At 49.1% G+C, this 21,735-nt stretch overlaps 1 protein-coding gene across 1 annotated transcript in view; it reads right to left on the bottom strand.

The window, feature by feature from the left end:
* The window catches only part of C2_1H5orf34 (chromosome 2_1 C5orf34 homolog), a 447,867-nt gene that overhangs the window by 282,074 nt on the left and 144,058 nt on the right, over positions 1 to 21,735 (bottom strand). Inside the window, exon 5 of the mRNA XM_078675037.1 lies at positions 19,712 to 19,813. Coding sequence (XP_078531163.1) covers positions 19,712 to 19,813 — 102 coding nt within the window. The remainder of the gene's footprint in view (positions 1 to 19,711; positions 19,814 to 21,735) is intronic.

Here is a 21,735-nt window from a genome sequence, read left to right on the forward strand (position 1 = left end):
GCAGCAGGACTAAGGGAGCGAAGAGGGCGAACCAAGGCCCCATTACTGCGCTAAGTGACTTACGGGCCGCTGGTGGTGTAGGGGCGGCTCCCGAGGACTGCCTTACTTCACTGCGATACTAGAGGAGTGCCCGGGTGAACGCATCTGGCGGTGGGACGTAATCGGCTGAGGGGGTCCCCATTGGGCTGGACGGAGGACGTGGGTGACCCCATACTACCACGTCTGTGTTGACTGTCGGTGGCCCACGGGCGGGTGGCGATCATGACCCGGGGAGGAGGCGGCAGCCAAACCAAGCAGCCGACCATCGACAAGTTCACAGGTCCTACTGGAGGTCCGGGCCCATCGGGTGGGGGACAACAACAACCACCCCCCCGGACAATACCGCTCTTCTGGCCACCATCACCCAGTCCAGGGACACGCTGGACGCCAAAATCGGCGCGGTGGGCGCAGATGTTACATTGATACGACAGGACCTACGGAATGCGGTGGCGCGGATTACCGAAGCGGAATCCAGAATCTCTGTGGTGGAGGACGATGTCGGGTCCTTGAAGAAACGACTAGCGGTGGTGGAATCGGTGCAGAAGAATCTGGCGCTTAGGGCTGAGGATGCGGAAGGACGCGCTCGTCGTAACAATCTCCGATTTGTTGGTTTTCCGGAACGCTGTGAGAAGGGGAACATGGAACAGTTCCTTACTCAGTGGCTGCAGAGCTGGCTGCCTCCGGGGATCCTGTCCACGTGCTTCGTCATTGAACGCGCACATCGTGCCTTGACCCAGAGGCCGCTGGAGGGTGAGCGGCCCAGGGCTGTGATCGCTAGACTGTTGAACTACCACGACCGCGATGTTATCCTGCGGGAGGCGAGGTCCAAGGATGCCATCCTATATGAAAACCACAAGATCATGGTTTTCCCGGACTATACCAAACTCGTGCAGCAGAGGCGACAGTCCTTCATGAATGCTAAGGCGAAGCTCCGTGGTCTGGGTCTCCAGTACTCCCTGCTGTATCCTGCTCGCCTGAGAGTAATCTTCCAATCCAAGACGTTGTTTTTTGATTCACCGGAGGAGTTGTTTCGATGGACGGATGAAACGGTGGCGCTCAGGCCACATGCCCAGCCGGGATTGAATCCGGGGTCCTCGAAGGGCTCCTCGCCGGAACGAAGTGATCAACCGACCAAGGGTAAGAGACATCGGAGATCTAGATCACGAAAGCGGTCGGCCTCTGCCTCTGGTGCACAGGGAGGCGGCAGAACTGAAGAGTCGGACCACTCTGAGAAGTGACACTAATACTTTCAGGTACTCTGTGCTCCCTGTTTGATGGTATGGAGCCCGGGGAGGGGAGAGGTGATGGCGGTGGCCCGGCGAACTGGACGCTTTACTGATGCTTCAGCGTCATCTCGAGACTATGTGCTTGGATTTACATGGGGTGGTGGACACTGGCTCGGGTACAGCCGATTGGGGGCTGTCCCTCTCCTACCCTCGTAGGAGTTGTTTTTGGGGGGGGGGGGGGGGTTGCGACAAGGGGTCTAAGGGTGTTGGGATCCATTGGCATGGTTGGTCTTGGGCCCTCTGTTTTGGGCTTGAGACTGCCCATGCCGCGACAGATGCTTCATAGTTCTGTGAGGTGTAAGAGGTGTAAGGGGGGGGGGGTTGGGGGAAGGGACAGTAAGGGAGGGAACGGCAGTTGCTGTCCCTGACGGTTTTGAGTTTTGGGGTGGTAGGGGGGGGGATGCACGTGCTTTCTATGAAGATGCAGATGTTGTTGAGTGGTGGGCGGTGTGGGCGCGGGGGGCCTTCGTGGTGGACTTCACTTGACTATGGCTGATACAGTACACGGACTCCCAATGGAGTCTCTACGAGTGGTTACTTGGAATGTAAGGGGGATGCTAGACAAGGTGAAAAGTGGGGCTGTCCTGCGCTGGGGGAAGAGAGCCGCCGCAGATGTGCTTCTGCTTCAGGAGACTCATATGATGGGGTCGAAGGCGCTCAGCTTGCAGCGATTGGGCTATCAGCAGGTATACCATGCCGGCTTTACCAGGGGGGTCCAGAGGAGTGGCTGTTCTAATACATCGCAGAGTGGCGTACATACACGAAAAGACGTGGGCGGAGCCCGTGGTCCTTGGGAGTGTCTATGCCCCCCCCCTGCAGTGGGCCCTAGCTGAGAGACTGTTCCAGGTGTGGGGGGATATCCCGGAGTCCCTGGCGGTGGTTGGGTGAGACTGGAACGAAGTGATGGACGTATGTATGGACCGCAGGGGGTGCCGGGAGCTGGGTGGGCTGACCCCCCCTTCCCCCCCCCTCCCCTCCCTCTACTAGGCTGCGAGCGATGTGTGATGGAATGGGCTGGATTGATGCCTGGCGACATATGCACCCTACTACGCGCGAATATACGTTTGTATCTGCTGTGCATGGTTCCTTTTCCCGCTTGGACTATATGTTCGTTCCCCGGTTGTGTATGTGCAGGGTGCGTGCAGTGGAGATTTTGCCGAGGGGACTGTCTGATCATTCCCCAGTATCGATTGAAGTAGAACTCTCTAGGAAACGTCAGCCCTTTAGATGGAGGATGTCCTCGTGGCATCTTCAGCAGCCTAGTTATGTCAAGCATCTCCGGGAGGTCATCGATCATTACTGGCGGGAGAACCTTGTTGATGACATTGATGCCGGTGTGGTGTGGGAGGCTTTGAAGCCCACTGTGCGAGGGGAGGATATTGCATGGACCACTGCGGCTCGCCGTGGGCGTCGTGAGGCGATCGTGGCGGCCGCGGCACTAGTGGAGACACTGGAGCGGCGGAGTCGGGGAGGAGGGGATGAAGTTGGCGTGCGGCTACTTCTCCAGGCACAGCGATCCTACGCGTCAGTCCTACTGGACGAGGCCAAGCAGGCGTGGCTGGCCACGCGGAGCCGGATATACCAATGGGGTGACAAATCGGGCTCCCTGCTCTATAGACTGTGCCAATATAGCATTAAACCTGACACGCTGCCCGGTCTTGTCGCTGAGGATGGAGCGGTTATTACGGACCCCACCGGCCTGGCGGCGAGCTTCGCCACCTACTTTGCGACACAATATGCTCCATGTGATGGCTTATCGGGGGAGGAGGTGGCTAAGTTCATTGATGACCTACCCCCTAAAACAGTATCTGATGAGGCCAGGAAATCCCTAGATGCTCCTCTTACGGCGGAAGAACTGGGGGAGGCCCTGGGACAGCTTAACGCAGGTAAGGCCCCCGGGCCGAGCGGTTACCCCTGTGAATTTTATAGAAAATTCCATACGCAATTAGGGCCCCACTTTCGGCGTGCGCTAGAGGCGGTGCGTGCACAGGGTAGGCTGCCGCCTGATTGGCGTCATGCCGAGATAGTGGTTTTCCCGAAACCGGGTAGGCCCCCTGATAGGCACGACTCATATCGCCCCATCTCGTTACTTAACATAGAAGCCAAAATACTGGCCAAGGCCCTAGCGAACCGGTTGCTTCCGTATATAACAGAACTGGTACATCCCGATCAATCGGGCTTTATGCCTGGCAGGGCTACACGCCACAATATTCGGTGTGCATGGGCTGCGATACATGCGAGGGGGGCCACGGGTGAGCAGGCAGCTTTGTTGCTTGCTGATATTAACAAAGCATTTGACTCGGTGAGCTGGTCATATCTATTCGCGCTTCTGCCCCGTCTCAACCTGGGCCCTGTTTTTCTATCCTATATTAAGCTGCTCTATACTGATATTACAGCTGCTGTGCGTATTGCTGGGGCGGTGTCGGAGACCTTCCACATTGGCCGGGGAACCCGACAGGGATGTCCCCTATCCCCATATCTCTTTGTCCTTGCTATGGAGCCGTTGGCCGCCTGGGTACGTATAGATGCGCAGATGCGAGGATTTGTGTGGCCCGGGGGCCTATCTGATAGAATTGTGTTGTACGCTGATGACGTCCTTTTCTTCCTGACGGACCTGCGACGCTCCGGGCCGCGAGTATTGGAAATAATGCGGGTCTTTGGAGAGGTCTCGGGCCTATACCTAAACCTGGGTAAATCTACCCTGTGGGTCCTTGGAGGTGGTGCAGTATCGGACCCCTGGACACTGGACCTGCGGGTGGCGTCCGGTGGCTTGCAATACCTGGGAGTGTTCCTGTCGGAATTAGTGACCCTCACGTGGGAGCGTTCTGTGCTGCCGGTTTGGAATTCGGTCTTGGGGCGGTTCCTATGGGCTGGGGGATCTGCCAGGGTGGCGTTGCGTACGTGTTTCCTATCTACGTACTGTGGAGGACTCGCCACCTCAGACCTCATGTCCTACTATCAAGCAGCTCACCTGCTTATCCTTAATGACTGGTGGTACGGTGATAGGGGTGACCCGGCGTATGCATTAGAACGCGCGCGGATGGGAGACAACACTCTTCACATGCTCCTCTACTCTGCTCGGCTGCGGCGGGAGTTGCCCAGTGTCACGAAAACTGTCTTCCTTGTTTGGCGTCAAGCGTTGCGACGCATGGGCTGGTGGGGTAAGTTGACTGCGGAAACACCGCTGTGGCGTAACGGTAGACTGCCTGCACTGGCCTCCTTGTCGGGTTTCGGTGGCTGGGACGCGATCGGGATCTCGTCGCTGGGACATGTGATGTCTGGAACTGCTTTTAAGTCGTTCCAGGAACTTAGTGCGGAGTTCCATATGCCGCGGACCCAGTTCTTCCGTTATCTGCAGCTTCGGCATGCACTAACACCATACATTGCCGACTTAGACTCGCTCCCCGAATTCAGCCCTATTGAGGCGAAGTTGTTCATGGGTGATCTCGGAGACAAAAAGTATCCCGAATATACCAAACGGTGGTCACACACTGCGCCTCTGACCTCCTTCCCCTGCGGACGGCCTGGGAGGTGGATGTTGGTCCCATGGACGAGGACGATTGGCGAGAGGCTCTGGAGTCCCCACGAGGGGCTGCCATCGCAATGAGGCTCAGGTTTATCCAATTTAAAATTCTCCACAGGGCTTATTTTACCCGTGAGCGCCTTTGGAAGGCTGGATTGATTGAATCGCCGGAATGCCTGCGTTGTGGGATGGAAGTGGGCTCGCTGCTTCATACAGTGTGGCTGTGTCCTAGAATAGCTGGCTTTTGGAGAGGTGTGTGGAATTGCCTGTCTGAAGTGCTGCACTGGGACCTGCCCCGCACTCATCGATTGGGATTGCTTCATATCCTTGAGGGAGTGGGGGGGAATAGTTATAAGCGCCATCTACTGCTATTGGGGCTGGTACTAGCCAAGAGAGACCTAGCACGGGCTTGGAAGGACGAACGGGCACCTCCTCTATGTGTATGGAAAGCAGGATTGGACTTTTGCATGGGTCTGGAGCGCCCGATCTTTGAAGCGCGAGGGTGCCCCCGCAAGCACTTTAGGATATGGAAAAGATGGGCCGATTATAGGGACTTGCCACTGGATCCCCCAGTCGAACCCGAAGAGGAGCCCTAGGCTTCCCCCATTGCGTGGACCTGTGTCTTGCGCCATGCCGGCTACACTGTACTCACACGGCGCTGTTTTCTCTTCACACGTGCACAGGGTTAGGGAGGGATTACGGGGTGGGATTGGTTGAGGGTGGTGGGAAGTTGGGGTGGGGACAGGGTGGGGGGGTAGTTCCAAATAAATATGATTTGCAATGATTCTAGTTCGAATTCAGATCCTGCCATATGTAATGTGTCCAAATGCTTAGTGGTCTCTCCTGATTGTGGGGTGCCACATTGATTGCCTTGCTTGATTTATTCAATAAAATCTGTTGTGAAAAAAAAAAAAGTGGTGTGAGATAATTTGCCCAGAATTCAGGAACTTGTATAAATAGGGTATTTGGTTGCCCGTTTGGACCTGCGGCACCTTCGGCTTTCAATTTTTTTTATCAAAAGGGTTGTTTGTTTCACTGTTGTTAATGGGAATAGATCTTCAGGTTCCCAATTGTTTTTTTCTTCTTCCCGTCCATCTTTTTTGTGAGTGGTTACTACACTTCCCAATTCTTTTCCTTTTGCAGTGTCTTTACTTAATTCTTTACACAGGAGTTGGTCCGTGTGGATATTGTACAGGCTATCAATATATTGTAGCCATGCTGTTTCACTTATTCCTATGTTCTGCTGGGATCCTATTCCTTTTGATAATTTGTTGATTATGCCCCAGAATTCACTGCTGTTTGGTAGTTTACTTGTCCATAGCAGATCTTCCCATAGTTTTTCTTTATGTAGCCTTTTTGCTTTTCTGCATTCTTCCTTATGTTCTTTTCTCATTTTCTGTATCTCACTATTGTCTGTTTCCTTTCCCATTCTGTTTGTTGCAGCCTTTAGTCTTAACTTTTTTGCAATTTTCCTTTTTTTGTCTCTTAGCTTGGTGGTGTGCCATGGCTCCTTGTTGGGATCATGTGCACGTTTCACTACTGACTTTGCTGGAAATTTGTCTAGCACCAATGTATGTAAGTTCTCCCAATCTTTAGCTAGGGAATGGGATTCCAGAACCACTGTGTTCTCTGCGTGCATATACACCGTTTCCATTATCTCATTAATTATGGTTCCTCTCCATTTGAGTTTCCTTAGATTATATACTTCCGGGATTATAGCTAGTGACGCTATACTCACTTTTTGTTGGATGTTTAGATTTAGTATAGTTTCTTGTGGGAAATGGTCGCTCTACGGTCGTGTTAAAATGCCGAAGTGGTCGACCAGCTGTATGAGGTCTTTGCTAATTATTGTATATAATCTATTGTGGAGTTTTTATTTCCACACGAAAAGGTGATTTTTGCAGGTTGATCTCCCTTCATATTTCCATTTAGAGTCACTAGTCCCAAGGATTCCAGGTCATTCCATGTTGTTTGGATTTTACTTTTGTTGCCCTTAGCTCGTGTCAGATTACAATTGAAATCCCCTGTGATGAGCATCTCGTGATATTGATGTGTTATTTGTAATGTTTTTATTATGTTTATTAGCTCTGACAGTTTTTTGATTTTGTATGCTTCTCAGGGTGGATGTATACGTTTAAAACCAGTAACTTCCACCCAACTCCAGTTATGGGCTGTTTATTTTCTAGTTTTGTGACTTGTATCCAATTTACTCCTGGATCCATTGTCTCTGTCTTCCAATCGAATTCATTTGTTATATATGTAGATAGACTCCCCCTTGGATGTCCATACTTTGCGATCTTTTCCGCCATTACATGATGTTCTTCATATCCGGCAATATGTCTTGGGGTAATATTCCATGTTTCCTGCAGGAGAATTATGTGAAATTTACTCAAGAAGGAAATAGTCTCTTGGTCTTGTTCCATTTCTTTGTAACCATGGACATTCCAGGAGCAAATTCTTATTCTTCTCTCACTTTTCTTGCATTCCTCTGTGTTTTGCTCTTGATCTTTGCAGTCTGAGTTGTTTCCATCAGGATCGATGTGAGTTCAATACATGGGGTATCCAGGACCAATCCATAGCTCCCTCCGGCTGATAGTTTAATTGTCCGGCTTTTGTACTGTTAAACGTGGGTTCCCTACTTATTTGTTGGTTGATTGTCCCGTTTCTTGCTCCTATTAAAATGGAGGATGTTTTTCCTTTTATGTTTGTAAATTGGGGTGCCACATTGTTTAATAGTGGGTATGGGTACTTTATGGGCATAGGGTATGCCAGTATTATGCTCCATGCTGCAAAGACTGCTCGGTTACCTCTTTTGATGCCCATGTTGTGCTACTTGTTTCCCAGTCTGTCTCTTTATTCATTTGAACAAATTCTACTACTATGAGGTCATTGGATTTTATTCCCCTTAATTTGGGAATCTTTCTAAATAGCCGCAGTATGTTCCCCCGATTCAGCGTATCCATTTTACCTTTTGTCGGGTATTCTGGCCTGAATATTAATTTGCAACCTGTCTATTGAAACCATTTGGTGTTTCTGGTTCTGACTGAATTCACTTTTTTCCTCTACTTGATCCCGGAGGTTATTTTGTCTTGAGCGTTCGACAGTGGATACTTCTAATGGGCTGGACCCTAATGTTGTCGTCGCTTCTTTGTGGTGCCATATTTCTGACTCCGCTGTTCTATAACTCGTGGTTGGCCTCTCAATATCCCTTTGTGTGTTTCCAGAAGATGCATTACATGTCCTTCCTTTATTTCCTACCGTGATTATTAATTGGGTGTTCATACTTATGAATTGTTCTGCTTGAGCCTTGAAACTAATTTCTTTTTTAATTTGATTTACTTGTTTTTCGTCATTTCCCCCTGTAATCAATTTTGTATGATCTAGCGCATTTAATTCGGCTTGTATTTTTTGTGTTTGAACATTTTCAAGTGTTTTTTGCTGTTTGTGGGCTGATCCCCTTTGGTTATTTACTGGTTCATCCACTATACTTTTTATTTTATTTGTTGATTTTATTCCTGCGTTCTATTCATTTTTTGATTTACGTTGGGTATTTAACGTTGTCGTTTTATGCCTGGGATTGTTCGGCTACCCCGTATTTCCTTTTATATTTGCCTCTTGGTTATTTGTTTCTGTTATGTCAGTTTCTTCTGTCCGATCAATTATACTTTTATTCCTCTTTTGTGCAAATATTGCGTAATTTTGACTTTTGTGTTTGGTTTTGATGGCATTCTTCCTAGTTTTCCGTGCTCGTTTACGTTGTCTTTTGGTTTGAGTTTCTATTATGCCTGGTGACGAGAATGCTTTACTTTCACCTTGTCCTTTTTCGTTTGTTTCACTTGCTTCAGCTAAGTTCATGGCGTTTTCAAGCTCGATGATTGAACTCATTTTATTTTGCTTTTCGATCTTTAAAACTTCACCCTTATTTTCTCGGGTGGAAATTTCTCCGGATGTCCTTGTTATACGTGTCACACTTAGGATTTCTGACAATATTTCTGGTAGTAAAGCCAGTTTGTCTATTATCTTCCCACAATCGCAATTTAGCTGCATTGATTTAATTTTTTTTTTTTTTTTTTTAAACCTTTATTGTACAGAGAAGGCTCACAAATACGGGCCTACAACCCAGCGGGCCGGCCACCACTAATAAGGAACATAGGCAACAATACAGAAACGCATACAGAATATCACAACAAATCATACAGGAAATAAGGGCTAAAAGCCATATAGCAACCAGCAGGGACAGGATACGAGAAGGTTGATTTTCTAATATAGAAACGGGTACGACAGGATAATAACAGGTAGGAAGTCTCGGAGGGCCGTGGTGGGCCGCGAACAGCCACGGTAGAAGATACAGGATAACTCAATAATGACAAACACCTATCAGTAAAGGCAGAATATGTGTCGCACCAAAAAAACAGTGGCAACCGCCGTTCAACGCCCACCCACCACAATAGGAACGTATCATATCAAACAGAGTCGGAAAAAGCATATCAAATAAAGCCCTCCGTCACACAACCCAGGGAATTAAGAAACCCCCCCCCCCACGAGAGGGGGGAGGAAGGGAGGAAAAAGAGGGAGAAGGGGACAAAAGGCGAAAGGAAGAACGCCACCTCAAGCACGCGCCCCATGGCAAACGAGGCCGGAAACCACAAATCGGTATACAGAACCGGTAGTAACCAGAGCAAAATTAAATAGTGAGCCGAAGTCACAGTAAGACGAAACGGCCAGCGCACCAATAATAACCCACCCAGGGGGACACATGCTGAGTCCGCGTCCCAAAAAAGAGGACACACAAGAGCCATAGAACCAAAAAAGTAAGAAAAATAAGGGGAGAAAACCCCCCAAAAAAAGGACAGACCCCCCCCCCCACCCCGCAAGCCCACCCTGCACCCCTGCAGAAGGCTATGGCCCACCCCCCAGCAGCGTGCCTGTCGCCCTAATCAGAACCCGAAATATAGAAGAGCTAAAGCAAGATAGAACCATAAAGACAAAAAAGGGGGGGGAAAGAAGGAATAAGGGAGGAAAGAACACGGGAGAGGGCCATAAAACAGAATCATAGGCTCCCACCCTCCCGTCCGAAACATCAGCGTCCACGGGAAGACAAAGAATCTAAGGACACAGATCAGGAATACGACAAAAATCCGACATAATCATACCGTACTAACCGATCATCCAACCAGTACAAGACAACAGTCCACAAAGGCAAAATCGTCTCATCCCTGTCCTTTTCGTTCCAAATCTGCAGCAGTCCGCCTCACGAAGAACCCGACCACAAGGAACAGGAGACAGAGAACAGGGAGGTCAAATTTCAATCCGCAGAAGATGTTTCGTGCACAACTCGAATGATCCGGAGCAGCAAGAAACCACTGTACACAATGCAGGCACAGTTCCGAAGATGATCTGAGGAAAGCCGACCCAACGGAGCCAGCACAGGATCCACGTTCGGCCATTCGAGGAGATGAAGAACAGGAAGAACCACCAAGACCGGCCCGGACAGGACCCGGCCCACCGACCCACAGCACAGGAGAGAACACATCACGATGGAGGGCAGCGGAACTCCGCAGATCCGCAGAAACGGCTGCCACCGGGTCCATAATTTCCAGGATAGAACCAGCCGCACCCAGCGGCGACGTAGCCGCACACGCCAGGGAGGGCTCAAACGGCCCAGCGAAACTAGCCTCCTCCAGGTTAACAGCGGGTGCGGCTACAGGAGTATCCCAGGAGCGTAGGGCGGCGAGGATGTCCGCAAGTGTAGGAACACCTTTACAGTATCCGGTTTCTGTGCCACAACGTGGACCACCGCCGCCCATCTCGGTCCGGCTGAAATAAACAGGGTCGGCCGCCATCTTGGAAGCCCGGCGGGGTCGCAGCGATCCCCGACCCCCGACCGGGCCGCAGCAAGGCATACGGAATTCAGTCCACCACCAGCAGAGGCACGTCCAGAGCAGGAAGGGGGGCCACCAGAAGAAGGAGGATCGCCGGCCCCCCAATGCCACCGGCCCCGTTCTTCGAGTCCGGGCGGAGGCACTCAAAATGGCCGGACCGGAGAACAAAGGGGGGGACAAGCCACATCCACGGTCAGTCCCGTCAACAGAAGGCAGCGCCTCCACCCCAGGCCGCGGGACCGCCCGATCAGGCCCGAAAGCCACTACCGGCCCCTCTGCACAACCGCCTCGTTGGCCGAGCCCACTGCGCCATCAAGGGCCGGCCACAGCGCAACGCCCCATCCGGGCGCCGCCAAGGAGACTCAGGCCAGTCCGCTCCGGAGGCCCCGAAGCGAGCGAAGGCACAGTTCCGGAACCACGGCACCCAGAGACAACAGGAACAGACGGTAAGTGTCTATAAATCGCCGTAGATCCACAGCATAGCAGAAATTGTCTTCCCGGGGCAGGATAAAGGCAGGATTTATGTTTCGAACAGGAAAGTTGACGGAGCCGAGCTAAAGCGCGGCCATCTCGGACGCGAGCTTGGCTCCTCCATTTGATTTAATTTTTGATTGGTTTTCCTTATTTATTCCTTTTGAGATGTGGGCTGAAATTGTGTCCAATTTAGTATTTATTCCCCCTATATGAGTTACGATTAAATTCATTAGATCCACCTGAACATCTAGTTTGTCAGATTGGAAGTTTAGGACATCAATTGCTTGCTGTAAACTTCTTAGTAATGATTCACTCCAGGGGGCGGACTGTATATTTTTTGGTTGTGTCGGGCCCCTGTCGCAGAGTCAAAACCTCTGGCGGAGGAGATTGTAATTGGCGAGTGTTTTTTTGTGTTTCCTTGTGGATGGCCACTTTTCTCATTTTTATGTTCCTTCTTTCGGATTGGGTTAAATGTAAATTTTATGAGGGTTAAGGTAGCTTCCCGTTTTTCTCCCTTTTCTCTTAATTCTGGTGAGTCTATATCTGTGTTTTTCGCTTGCCTGTTCGCCCCCAGTTTCTCATCATTTTGTGTGTTTAGTTCTAGCACCTTCATGAGCTCATCTTCCTCAAAAAATCTTGTCCAGTCTATCTTTTGTACATTTCCTTGGGATTTTGTATGACACCCAATTTGACTTCGGTCGTTTTTTAAAGTTAGACCTTTTCCATTTTCTTCTTTGTTCGCCTTATCTGGTGTGGACATGAGTTGGCAAATGGGTGCATGAATCTGTGCTGTGGTTTTTAACAACCAATTTTTGATTGCTAATTTTTCTTGGGTCAATGTGCCGGTGCTGCCTTCCAATTCATTTCTTTTTTTGTATTGTTGTTGTAGTCGTTGTGGCTGGTGTGGTTTTTCTGTCAACGAATCCCGCTGTACCTGATTTTTTCCTTCCAGTTTGTTCGGTGTAATTAAATTTATCGGTTTTATTGGGCTTTGTAAGCTTTGTGCTTCTTCCGTTGTTGCATAAAATTGCTGCCATTTGGTCTTTTAGGAACTGAAATTTGTGCCTTAAGTTATTCTCCACAAACTTAAATGGTTCTGGCGTAGGGACTGGAATCAAGCTCTTTTGCTCCGTACCAGAAATCTCCTTTGTTTTGTTTTTGTTTACTCGCTTGATTTGATCTTTTGTGGCCGCTCTTCTCTTGTTTTTATGTATAGGTGCTTGTCGCATTTTTCCTGACCGCATGGTCCTAGTTCGTTTTATCAGTCTGGTTGCCTTCTAGTGGGCCGACCTGGGCTGCCAATTTCTCAAATGTTACGGATGTTTCAAAAATTTTCAAATGCCTCCTGCAGGTATGGGCGATATTACAGCTCACTCCGACTTTCTGGAGGCCCGGCTTGAAATGCCAATTTTCTCAAATATCTCTCAATGTTTCGAATATTTCAAAATGCCTCCTGCTGGTGTAGGCAATATTGAACGATGTTTGCGGCTCACTCTGACCCTCTGACGATGTTGCGGTTCACTCTGACCCACTCCTACTCCCACTCCACTCCCGCTGCCTATTCTGAAGTGGCTCCTATGGCTCCCCAATTGACCTGTGAGGCAGGGGGCATAGGAGACTGGGGAGTTAAAGGGCTAGAGTACCAGAGGTCTGGGCGTCTGAAGCAGGTATACTTGTTTAAGAGGAGGATTGTGGTTCAAACAGTAATGCTACCGGTGTACTAGTTTGTCAGCGCCTCCATTTTACTCCAGTATGGTGCCTGTGTGATAAAGGCGATGGTCTCCCCTGGCTTCTCACCGCCCGGCTTCCCCTAATTTACTCCGCAAAATCCTTTATCGTAAATGTTGTGCGTGTTCATAATATTTATCGCGGCTTTGCGGTTTAGGTTACTCACGTCTTTTACCGCTGCCAATTGTCAATTGCCGATTACCGCTGCCACTGCTGCCACTGCTGCAGTCTCTGGTATCTGTCTTTGTATGTCCCCCGTCGTATGTCCCCGTCGTTGCCAGCTCCCGGCTCCTGAGAGCTGGCTCGCCTGACTCCTGCGACTTGGCAACGAACTCTAACTCAGCAGCTCCACTTTCACTTCCATGCCAGAGCTCCTTTCCCACTGGGCTCGCTGCACCGGTAGCAACCTCGACGCCCCACCTCTGCGGGGCCGGTAGCTTCCCCTCCTGCCCCCACTGGAAAGCGGCAGGGTCCAGAAACAAGGTCCGGAGCACACACGGGGTCGGGCAAGAGACCCACGAAGGCGTGAGCGGGAGCCGGAGAGGGGGCGGGCAAACATACACAGGCTGATCACGGGAGGTGAATGCAGACAGCACCTCCCGGCTCCACTCGCTCACCTCGCTCCCCCGCTCGCACCGCACCACCCCTCAATTCCTCGTTCAAAAGCTGCACAACCAGTGCGGACAGTACGGTGGGCAGTACGGCAGGCTCCGCCACCTGGCTCCGGGCTCCTCCGCAATAGCTCCGCCGCAGCTCCCGCGCTCCGGGCTCCCGCGCTCCGTCACATCAGCAGCTCAGCTCAACTCGCACTATCGCTCCGCCTCCAACAATGCCGGTTCAGCACAGGAGGTAAGGGTTAGTGGCTTTGCTGTAATTTATTATTGATGTGTCTGTGGGTGGCGCTCCATTTTATGCTTCTCTGGGCCGATGTCACACTGCCAAGGGCCTCGATGTCGCCGCTGATTCGTTATGGTGCCCTTAGCAGCATCCACTCGCTCCGTTGCACCCACAGGGCTCACTCTCATACTGTTGAAGCTGCAGGACAATCCAGCAATGTCAGGCATAGACAAGTCAGTTGGGTATGTATATTCAGTCTCATTAGGAGGATCACCAGCAGGTGGATTCAATAAAGGATTCTTAACTGTATTCATCTCAATGGCAATATCAGGCCTGATGGCAGGATCCGGAACTAAAACAGAGTGTCGCATCATTGCAGGACACGAAACCGCAGGTGTCATACTATGAAGAATCAGCCACCCTCTGTAGTTTGACATTGCCAATGGAGATGTACCAGTTCCCCTTTCGTCCAGGAAGAGGAGGTAAAATTACTGTTCTTGTACCCTGCACGCCAAGCACGGCAACTGGAGCTCGATAGGAAGGACTGAATTTTTTCTTGTTGTCGATCTTCTCTCGGACCAGTTCTCCAACTTGGGGTAGCCAGCCGACTACTGGAATCTGCAACGCAGCATCAGATGTGGAGGGCAAGTGTTCCTTTGCAAGACTGTCTATGGTCTTTTGTAGGTTCTGTAAAACATTAGAATGTTCATCTATGTCAAAGGATGCGGCCGCCGCCGCCATGTTTAACCATCAAGGTCCAGGACAAACATTTTGATGCCAAAGAGCATTTCGTATGGGGTCCGCCCGAACCAGAGACCTTCTAGGGAGAATATTTAGTGCACGCTATAGAGGTGGTTAAGCCAGTCTCTGCCAGTACCTAATACCTTAGCTGTCAAGGATTGCTTTAAGTCACGGTTCATCCGCTCCACAACACTATTACCCTCAGGCCGGTATGGAGACAAAAATTTGACCGGGGCCCCAATGAAGCCATGGCATCCTTGTACGCCTTAGAGGCGAACGCTGGACCCTGGTCCGAGTGGAAGGTACCACACGCAAAAATTCCCACAAAGACACGCAAATCCCTTACGACAGTTCTGGAATCAGCACCCTTTGAGGCCATAGCTACACAAAGCGCGTGCAAGAGTCAACTGCTACTAAGCTGTACTTATACGCAGTATCTGATGAGAAAGGACCGCAGTGATCTAAATAAACACATGCAAGTGGTTTATTAGATACGTACAACTGAGTTTGGGGCGGGCGTGCAGCAGTAGAAGGTTTAATTTGCTGACAAATGCCACATTGAAGGACATAATCACGGGTTTGTTTGTACAAACCCCGCCACCAATATCGTTGTTGGAGAAGAGAAACAGTAGCTGACACGCCGGCATGCGATGAATCCATCCCAGCATGGGCTGCTGTAATTAAAGTCTGTCTGCGGTCCGCGTTGGATATGAACCTGTCACCAACGTCGTTAATTCTCACATAAGGAACTTTATCAGGGCTTAAATGAGAAGAGTATTTAGAAGGGTAACCTCTAGGGTAATTACCTCCCTTCTCTGTAGCGGCAATAGTGCCAAGATGTCATCATCAATATTACTTTTGGAACGTGTAACCGCTGCTACTGCATATGTTGCAACTGCTGTCTTCGCAGCTTCGTCCGTGAGACAGTTGCCAACAGCGTGAACTCCAACATGCTGGTGACCCAGAGTATGAATTACAAAGACAAGTGGCAGCCTCTCTTTAAGCTCAGCCACTCAAACCCAGATCATTTTAAGTTTTATTGTGCGTCTCTTGGAGTTACGATAATCATTTTGAGTTCAAAAGGGTAGATTGTCATTGTATGATGGAACACAGTAGTAAGAGTCACTTACAATAAGAGTAGTCACTCTGGGGTCCGTGTACTCTAATGCAAGCATCAGAGCACAGAGCTCTGCCAACTGGGCGGTACAGTCCCCTAATGTCTGAGTATGTACAACATCGGACTTGAATTCACCATCCACCATAGTACCAACCACAATTACGCAGGCCGAACAATATGCGTGCTTTGAACCTGTAGCTGCTTGCTCGAAATTAAAAAAAAAACAGTTAAGATTGTACTTTCTTCAGAGTTGTGGGAGCGCACAAAAGTGTGCATTTCTCCAGGAAGTGAGGAGCTAAACCTCTACCTTCATTGTTGAGCTTGTAGCCCAGGAACAACACTGTGTACTCTGCAATGTGAGATTTTGCAAAGTTACATTTGTGGCCAAAATACGCAAAATTGCAAATTATGAGGTCCACTCGACACAGATGCAGCCATAATTTGTCGTCTGTGAGATAAATGTCATCCACATACGAACATGCATCTGTGTCGATACCCTCCAAGAGAGAGACAACGCGAGCGGCAATGACGCTAGGCCTATTCTTATAGTCATAGCCAAACGGCGAAATTGGCGCTGTTTGCCACCACTGATAAAAGCTGTCCATTGACTACTAAGTGGGGACAGATTGTGGGCAAAACACCCATTGGATATGTCAAGTGTGGTTTTGAAACGTTTACGCACGAGGCTATCCACAAGAGCAGAACTGTGAGTATTCTGCACCGCGCACGTACGACAATGTGAGTTTAAGTGACGGTAATCCAACACCAAATGGTACGAACCATCTGGTTTGGTCTCAGTAAAAATGGGGTTATTAATCGGAGACACAGAACTTTCAATTACATCTTGATATTCCAATTGTTTAAGGATTTCCGCAACGGAAGCCTTTGCTTTATGCCGCATGGGGTACTGGGGTTGAGGCAGTGGCATTGACCGCAAAGGAATCTCATGTCGAGGGGAAAATTTGTCCCATCCACAGTGAGAACGGTACAAAGCCGGCGCAAGCGCCTTAGCCCAATTTTCGGCAAAATGCAGCGCCTGCTCTTTCGGCACTGTGTGCGCGAAACTAGGGAGGATTACCTCCTCCTCCTGGGGAGCAACTAAGACAAAAGGAGGGGGCCAGTCGAACTCCGCCAACAATATATCATAGGTAGTAGATAGATTTTCACTAAATACCCCTTTTATAGTACGTTCTATGTCACCATCAATTACAAGGACAATTTCATAAAGCCTGTCAGGGGAAGCCACTCTAGTGTCAGCTGTCTCAAATACAACAAAGGTGTCAGTCGCGGTCACCTTCAGTAGTGGACGCAGGGCCTCTCGCACTATGGTAATCTCTGCCGCGCTGTCCAACAGTGTCAGCGCCCATGTCAGATTCCGAAGCTGCGTTCTTACTATCTGTGGCATATCTCGCTGTTACTGCAGCAACTTTCTTCTTTTGAAACTGGGGTCTTTGTCGCTGTGACTCGTCTTGCTTGCCTTTTCCGTCAGCCTTTCGAGGCTGCTCACAGCTCTGTTGGGTACCTCAACCTCTGCCGCCGCCTCCTCCACCGGTGGGTGAGACCGATGTTTCCTGCAAAGAGCGAGGAGAACATTGTTTAGGAACCTGAAATCTATCAGGAGACTTAATAGTACTGCGGTCGCGCAACTCATATGTACGCTCAGTAGAGGCAGGTGTAGGTGAAGCAGGACGGGACCCCTGTTTCTGTTGCTGTTTCCCCTGTTTTTTGTTCTTTCGCCAATTTTGTTTCTGAACTTTTGGGAGCTCATCATTATCAGATGACGCTTGTTGAGTTTGCTGCTGTGTTTGTTTTTTAAGAAAAGGCATAAAACCCAAACTATTACGGCCAACGGTCTTATAAGCCTCTTTAATAATTCTCGGTAACTGATGGGTTTTGTCGGCGTAGAGGACTTCGCGCAAAGCATTAGACACTTGGAAACTCACCGAATCCCCCTTAACATTTCCAAGGACGAGATCGCGGACCATATCAAACTCTCCCATGAGTCGCATTCCCAACTCCACAGCCGCCTCCGGCCCGTGTTCATCCTGAACACGCTTAATGACGGAGGGCAGGACAGCCACTGACGGGGTGCCAAAGCACCTAGTATAGGCTGCCGCAAAAATCACACTCCAAGTTCTACAGTGATTTATGTCTGGCACTAAGTCTTTCTGCAAACTTATGGTAAGGATCCTCTGTTTTTCCACAGGAGTAGTATTCGGGAATACTGTTTCCAGTTGGTCGAATTTCTTGGCAAGCCAAAAAGGCATCTCATTCTTATCCAGGGGACGCTTTCCCATGACCGCATTAACCATGATGGGACTAAGCTTTAGCCCGCCCGCACCAACTGGATGCGCTGCACCACCCGGGAGGTAGCGGGAAATGTAATGAACCAGACCCCTTATTACTGAAACTGCAGAGGCTTAAAGGGGTCTTAATTCAGGAGCTGTTAACCGTGGCACATTAAGATGCGGGGTATACGCAGCTAAAACAGGCCAGGAAGCTCCTGCAATCGTCAACGGTCCTTCTCTGACCGCCGTTATTTCGTGTGGGAGGGCGCCATTAAACCAGACGGCATACTGCCAAGCAGAAATCTGAATTTCCTGTGTCCTATATGGTGCGTACACTGCAGGCACGGCAGACAAAGTGTAAGAGTGAAAAACTCCAGTACCAGCATCAACCGCAGGGAAAGTGACCCATGAGTAAAACAGCTCAAACGGGTACGCAGCGTCAGCAGATACAACAAAAAACACTGTCGGTCCTAGAGACTAGGAAATCCTGCAAATGATTCCGCACAGCCAAGCGGCTGTGTACCGCGATTTCAACTGCAGCCATAAGTACACAGTGATAGAAAAGTACAATGCAATAGAAAAAGGCACAACTGGGTAGTAATTCAAACAGAAAACCATTTTTAAAATATCAAGCTTGAAAAGACATATGCAACTATAGGTAGGTTTTATCCGTCACTACTGTCAACCGGAAACAATAGTGAGGGGTTCGTAGACTGATATAAGCACTAATCAAGTGTCTCACAATAAGAACACACTCGTTGGCGGCGCCATGTTGCAAGGATCCTGCTCATACACAGAACTGTACACAGAGACCTAGGACGTCAGTGAATTGTGGTGTACCAGAAACTCACCTCCGTACCTAGAAAAACCCCAACCAGCTAGCATCAGTGTCACATTAGCTCTTCGTCCTATAGCAAAGTAACCAATGATTAGACAACCTAGAACATGCGAATTAGGACCATCTCAGGAATGGTGGGAAGTGAGAACACTCTTGTGTTATACTCTCATACCAGTCCACAACAGGAGTAATAAAGAGACACGGTAATGTTAAAATACCTAACTTACAAAAACAGCTATGCAGTGTTGTGTGCAAAAGCAACAAAAGGTAAAATGGCGTTTAAACTTGTAATAAGCCATGCTAACATAACATGCGCTTAAAGCAGGCCTCAGGCCATACAATACGCTGTTGGCATGTTCTAGTTTCCACTAAGATATAATCCAAAAGGGAGGATTGGCCTATTCTATTAAATGTTAACTTACCCAGTATATCCGATTTAGTGCGCCCATTGCACGCTCTCAGGGAGTAGGTCAATGTGACTGAGTTGAACTTGAGTGCCAGCGGGAACCATGCCTTAATCGGTTGGATTTGTAGGTCTAGGATTAGCCATTGCAAAACCTCCTCGCTGGAGGTTGTATCACTGGGCTAGGCAAGAGGCTCAAATTGACAACTGAAATCCCCCCTACAATCAACCACACATTTGTGGGGACAGTGGGAATAAAGAGATTTAATTGGTCAAAGGTCGGGGATTCATGGCTAAGGCTTACGGGTCGAGAATAAACGTTAATGAAAGCTATTTTTAACTTGTCATTACTTCAATATAATAATGTCAGGAAAGGCATTAAATATATTTTACATAATTCAGTAAACCTGACCAGTGCCCATAAAAAAAAATGTTAGTTACTGGAGGTAATTTGTTCAGTGTCAGGCAGTGTGAAAGACACATATCAATATAACAGACAAAATATGTTTTGACCAAACATCTTGAGAGGACAAAAAATATTACATAGTTTCTTACCTATACAGTATTCCCGCACACAAGACAACCTTTATCAGTCCAGTTCTGGAATATTGTTCAACACCGTGTGCTCTTTGTGAAATTAAATCAAAGAAACTCCACCTATGCAAGAGAAATTCATAGAGAGTAATCTTGGTCTATAAAATAGTTAGGCACAATGATGTTTACAGCAGGTGTCTTGGGCCCTAATATGAACATGAAAAAAGGCGGCCTCTTTGACATCGGGGCAACATTAAGAGCAAGTCATCATTGTGGTGCAATTGATACCTTGTAAGCACTACACCTGCTGCATTTATAATATCTATTCCACTTTTTATCGGTCTCCGAGATCCAAACTCTAGCCGTCTTTCTTTTGTCTCCTCTTTACGGCCATTCCTATCTACTATAATTTACTTCCTCTTTTGTTTCTCTATACGCTTCAACTGTCTCTCTCTTTCCCACCTTTCTCACTTTCCTTATCTCCTGCATTTTTTTCTACGCGTCCCCATTTACCACCGATGCTTTCTTCCCCCATTCCTCTCACCCCTACTTCTCACTCAACCTGCCCTCTCGTTTCTACATTCTACAATTCTCAATCTCCCTTAAATCTCCGTTCTCTTTATACATGTAATAACTTTCTCTTTCACATTTACTTCGTCATTTTCCTCTCTTCATCTTCGTCCTTGTTTTTCAGGCACATCTTAATATTCGCCCGTTTCACACACACTCTGTTTAATCTCATCTCTTTTGCTTCCATTTTTTTTTTTTGTCAAATCTATTTTATTAGCATTTTATAGTTTATAGTTCAGGGTACAGTGCAGGAGTCAGTCAGCATAAATTGGCAAACCAAACATGTTTGTACAGCATTATGATATCACAGAACAGAGCGGTGTACAGGTATGTAGCCACGCTTATGATAACACATGTGGGGATAATTGCAGTATGGCCGGACACGCCCATCCGAGATGCAGTCAAAAACGTCCTGGCGTGTAGTACATCTGTCCTGTGGTCCAAGCTGGCTTAGAGACAAAATTACGGGGTGAATCCCGCTGCTATGTAGCCACGTATAGAGATTACATTAATCTAACAAGTATGTAAACATTCAAACTATAGCGGCAGAAACTCATACACATGAGCATGCAACTCCCTCCCCCCCGGCTCCCCCTCAGCGCGCATCAACTTGTGTAAGTCTGTGTGCAGCACCGGCCTACGCGCCTAAGGCTTAGTATGGCATAAATTCTCAACAGTGAAGTAGCCCGCGGCGTGCCCGACCACCCAGGACAGCTACCTAGGCCACTCCAGCGTCCAGCACATCCATCTCCTCTGGCAAGCGTAGAGCGCTAAGCATACGTTCCCACTGTTCCGCCATGGGCTCCTTACGGTGCCCAATCGAATGGCTATCCTTTCCGCCTGCGCCCACGCCCTAAGGGAGGATACCCACTCCTGCGCAGCCAGTGGTTCGCGTGCCTTCCACCGTCTCGTGAGCAGTCGCTTAGCCACCACTAAGCCCAGATCCAGAAAACGGGAAGATGCCTTGTCTTGGGGTTTCCTCTTGAATTGGTGCAGGAGGTATTCGAGCCAGCCATAAGGAATGACGCGGCCTGTGCACGCCTTACGCGCTCCACAGATCACGTGCCAGTAAGTGCCCAGCATGGGGCAGTTCCATAAGAGATGGACTTGCCCTGCATCCAGCTCATCACACCTGGGGTAGGATGAGTCAGATCGGTGGAAGTACCTATTAATGAGCTCAGGGGTGAGGTAGGCCCTATGTACAATAAAGAGCTGTATCTGGCGAAGGCGCATGTTTCGGGGTATGCGCACCGGGCTCTTAAGCAACCGCTCCCACTCCTCATCAGTTAGCGCCCTGTCTAAATCCCGTTCCCACTTGCCTCTGAGTGGGGTAAGGCTGATCTCTGTATGCGCCCGTATCGATGCGGCGAACCAGCGGACTAGGTGTCTACCCCTCCCCATGACGTGCAGGTACTGCATAGTGAGATGTTGCATGGGCTCCGTCGCCATGTCGCCCCAGCAAGCCGCCATTTTCG

This window comes from Lissotriton helveticus, chromosome 2_1 (assembly GCF_964261635.1).
Source record: "Lissotriton helveticus chromosome 2_1, aLisHel1.1, whole genome shotgun sequence".
Classification (NCBI taxonomy): domain Eukaryota; kingdom Metazoa; phylum Chordata; class Amphibia; order Caudata; family Salamandridae; genus Lissotriton; species Lissotriton helveticus.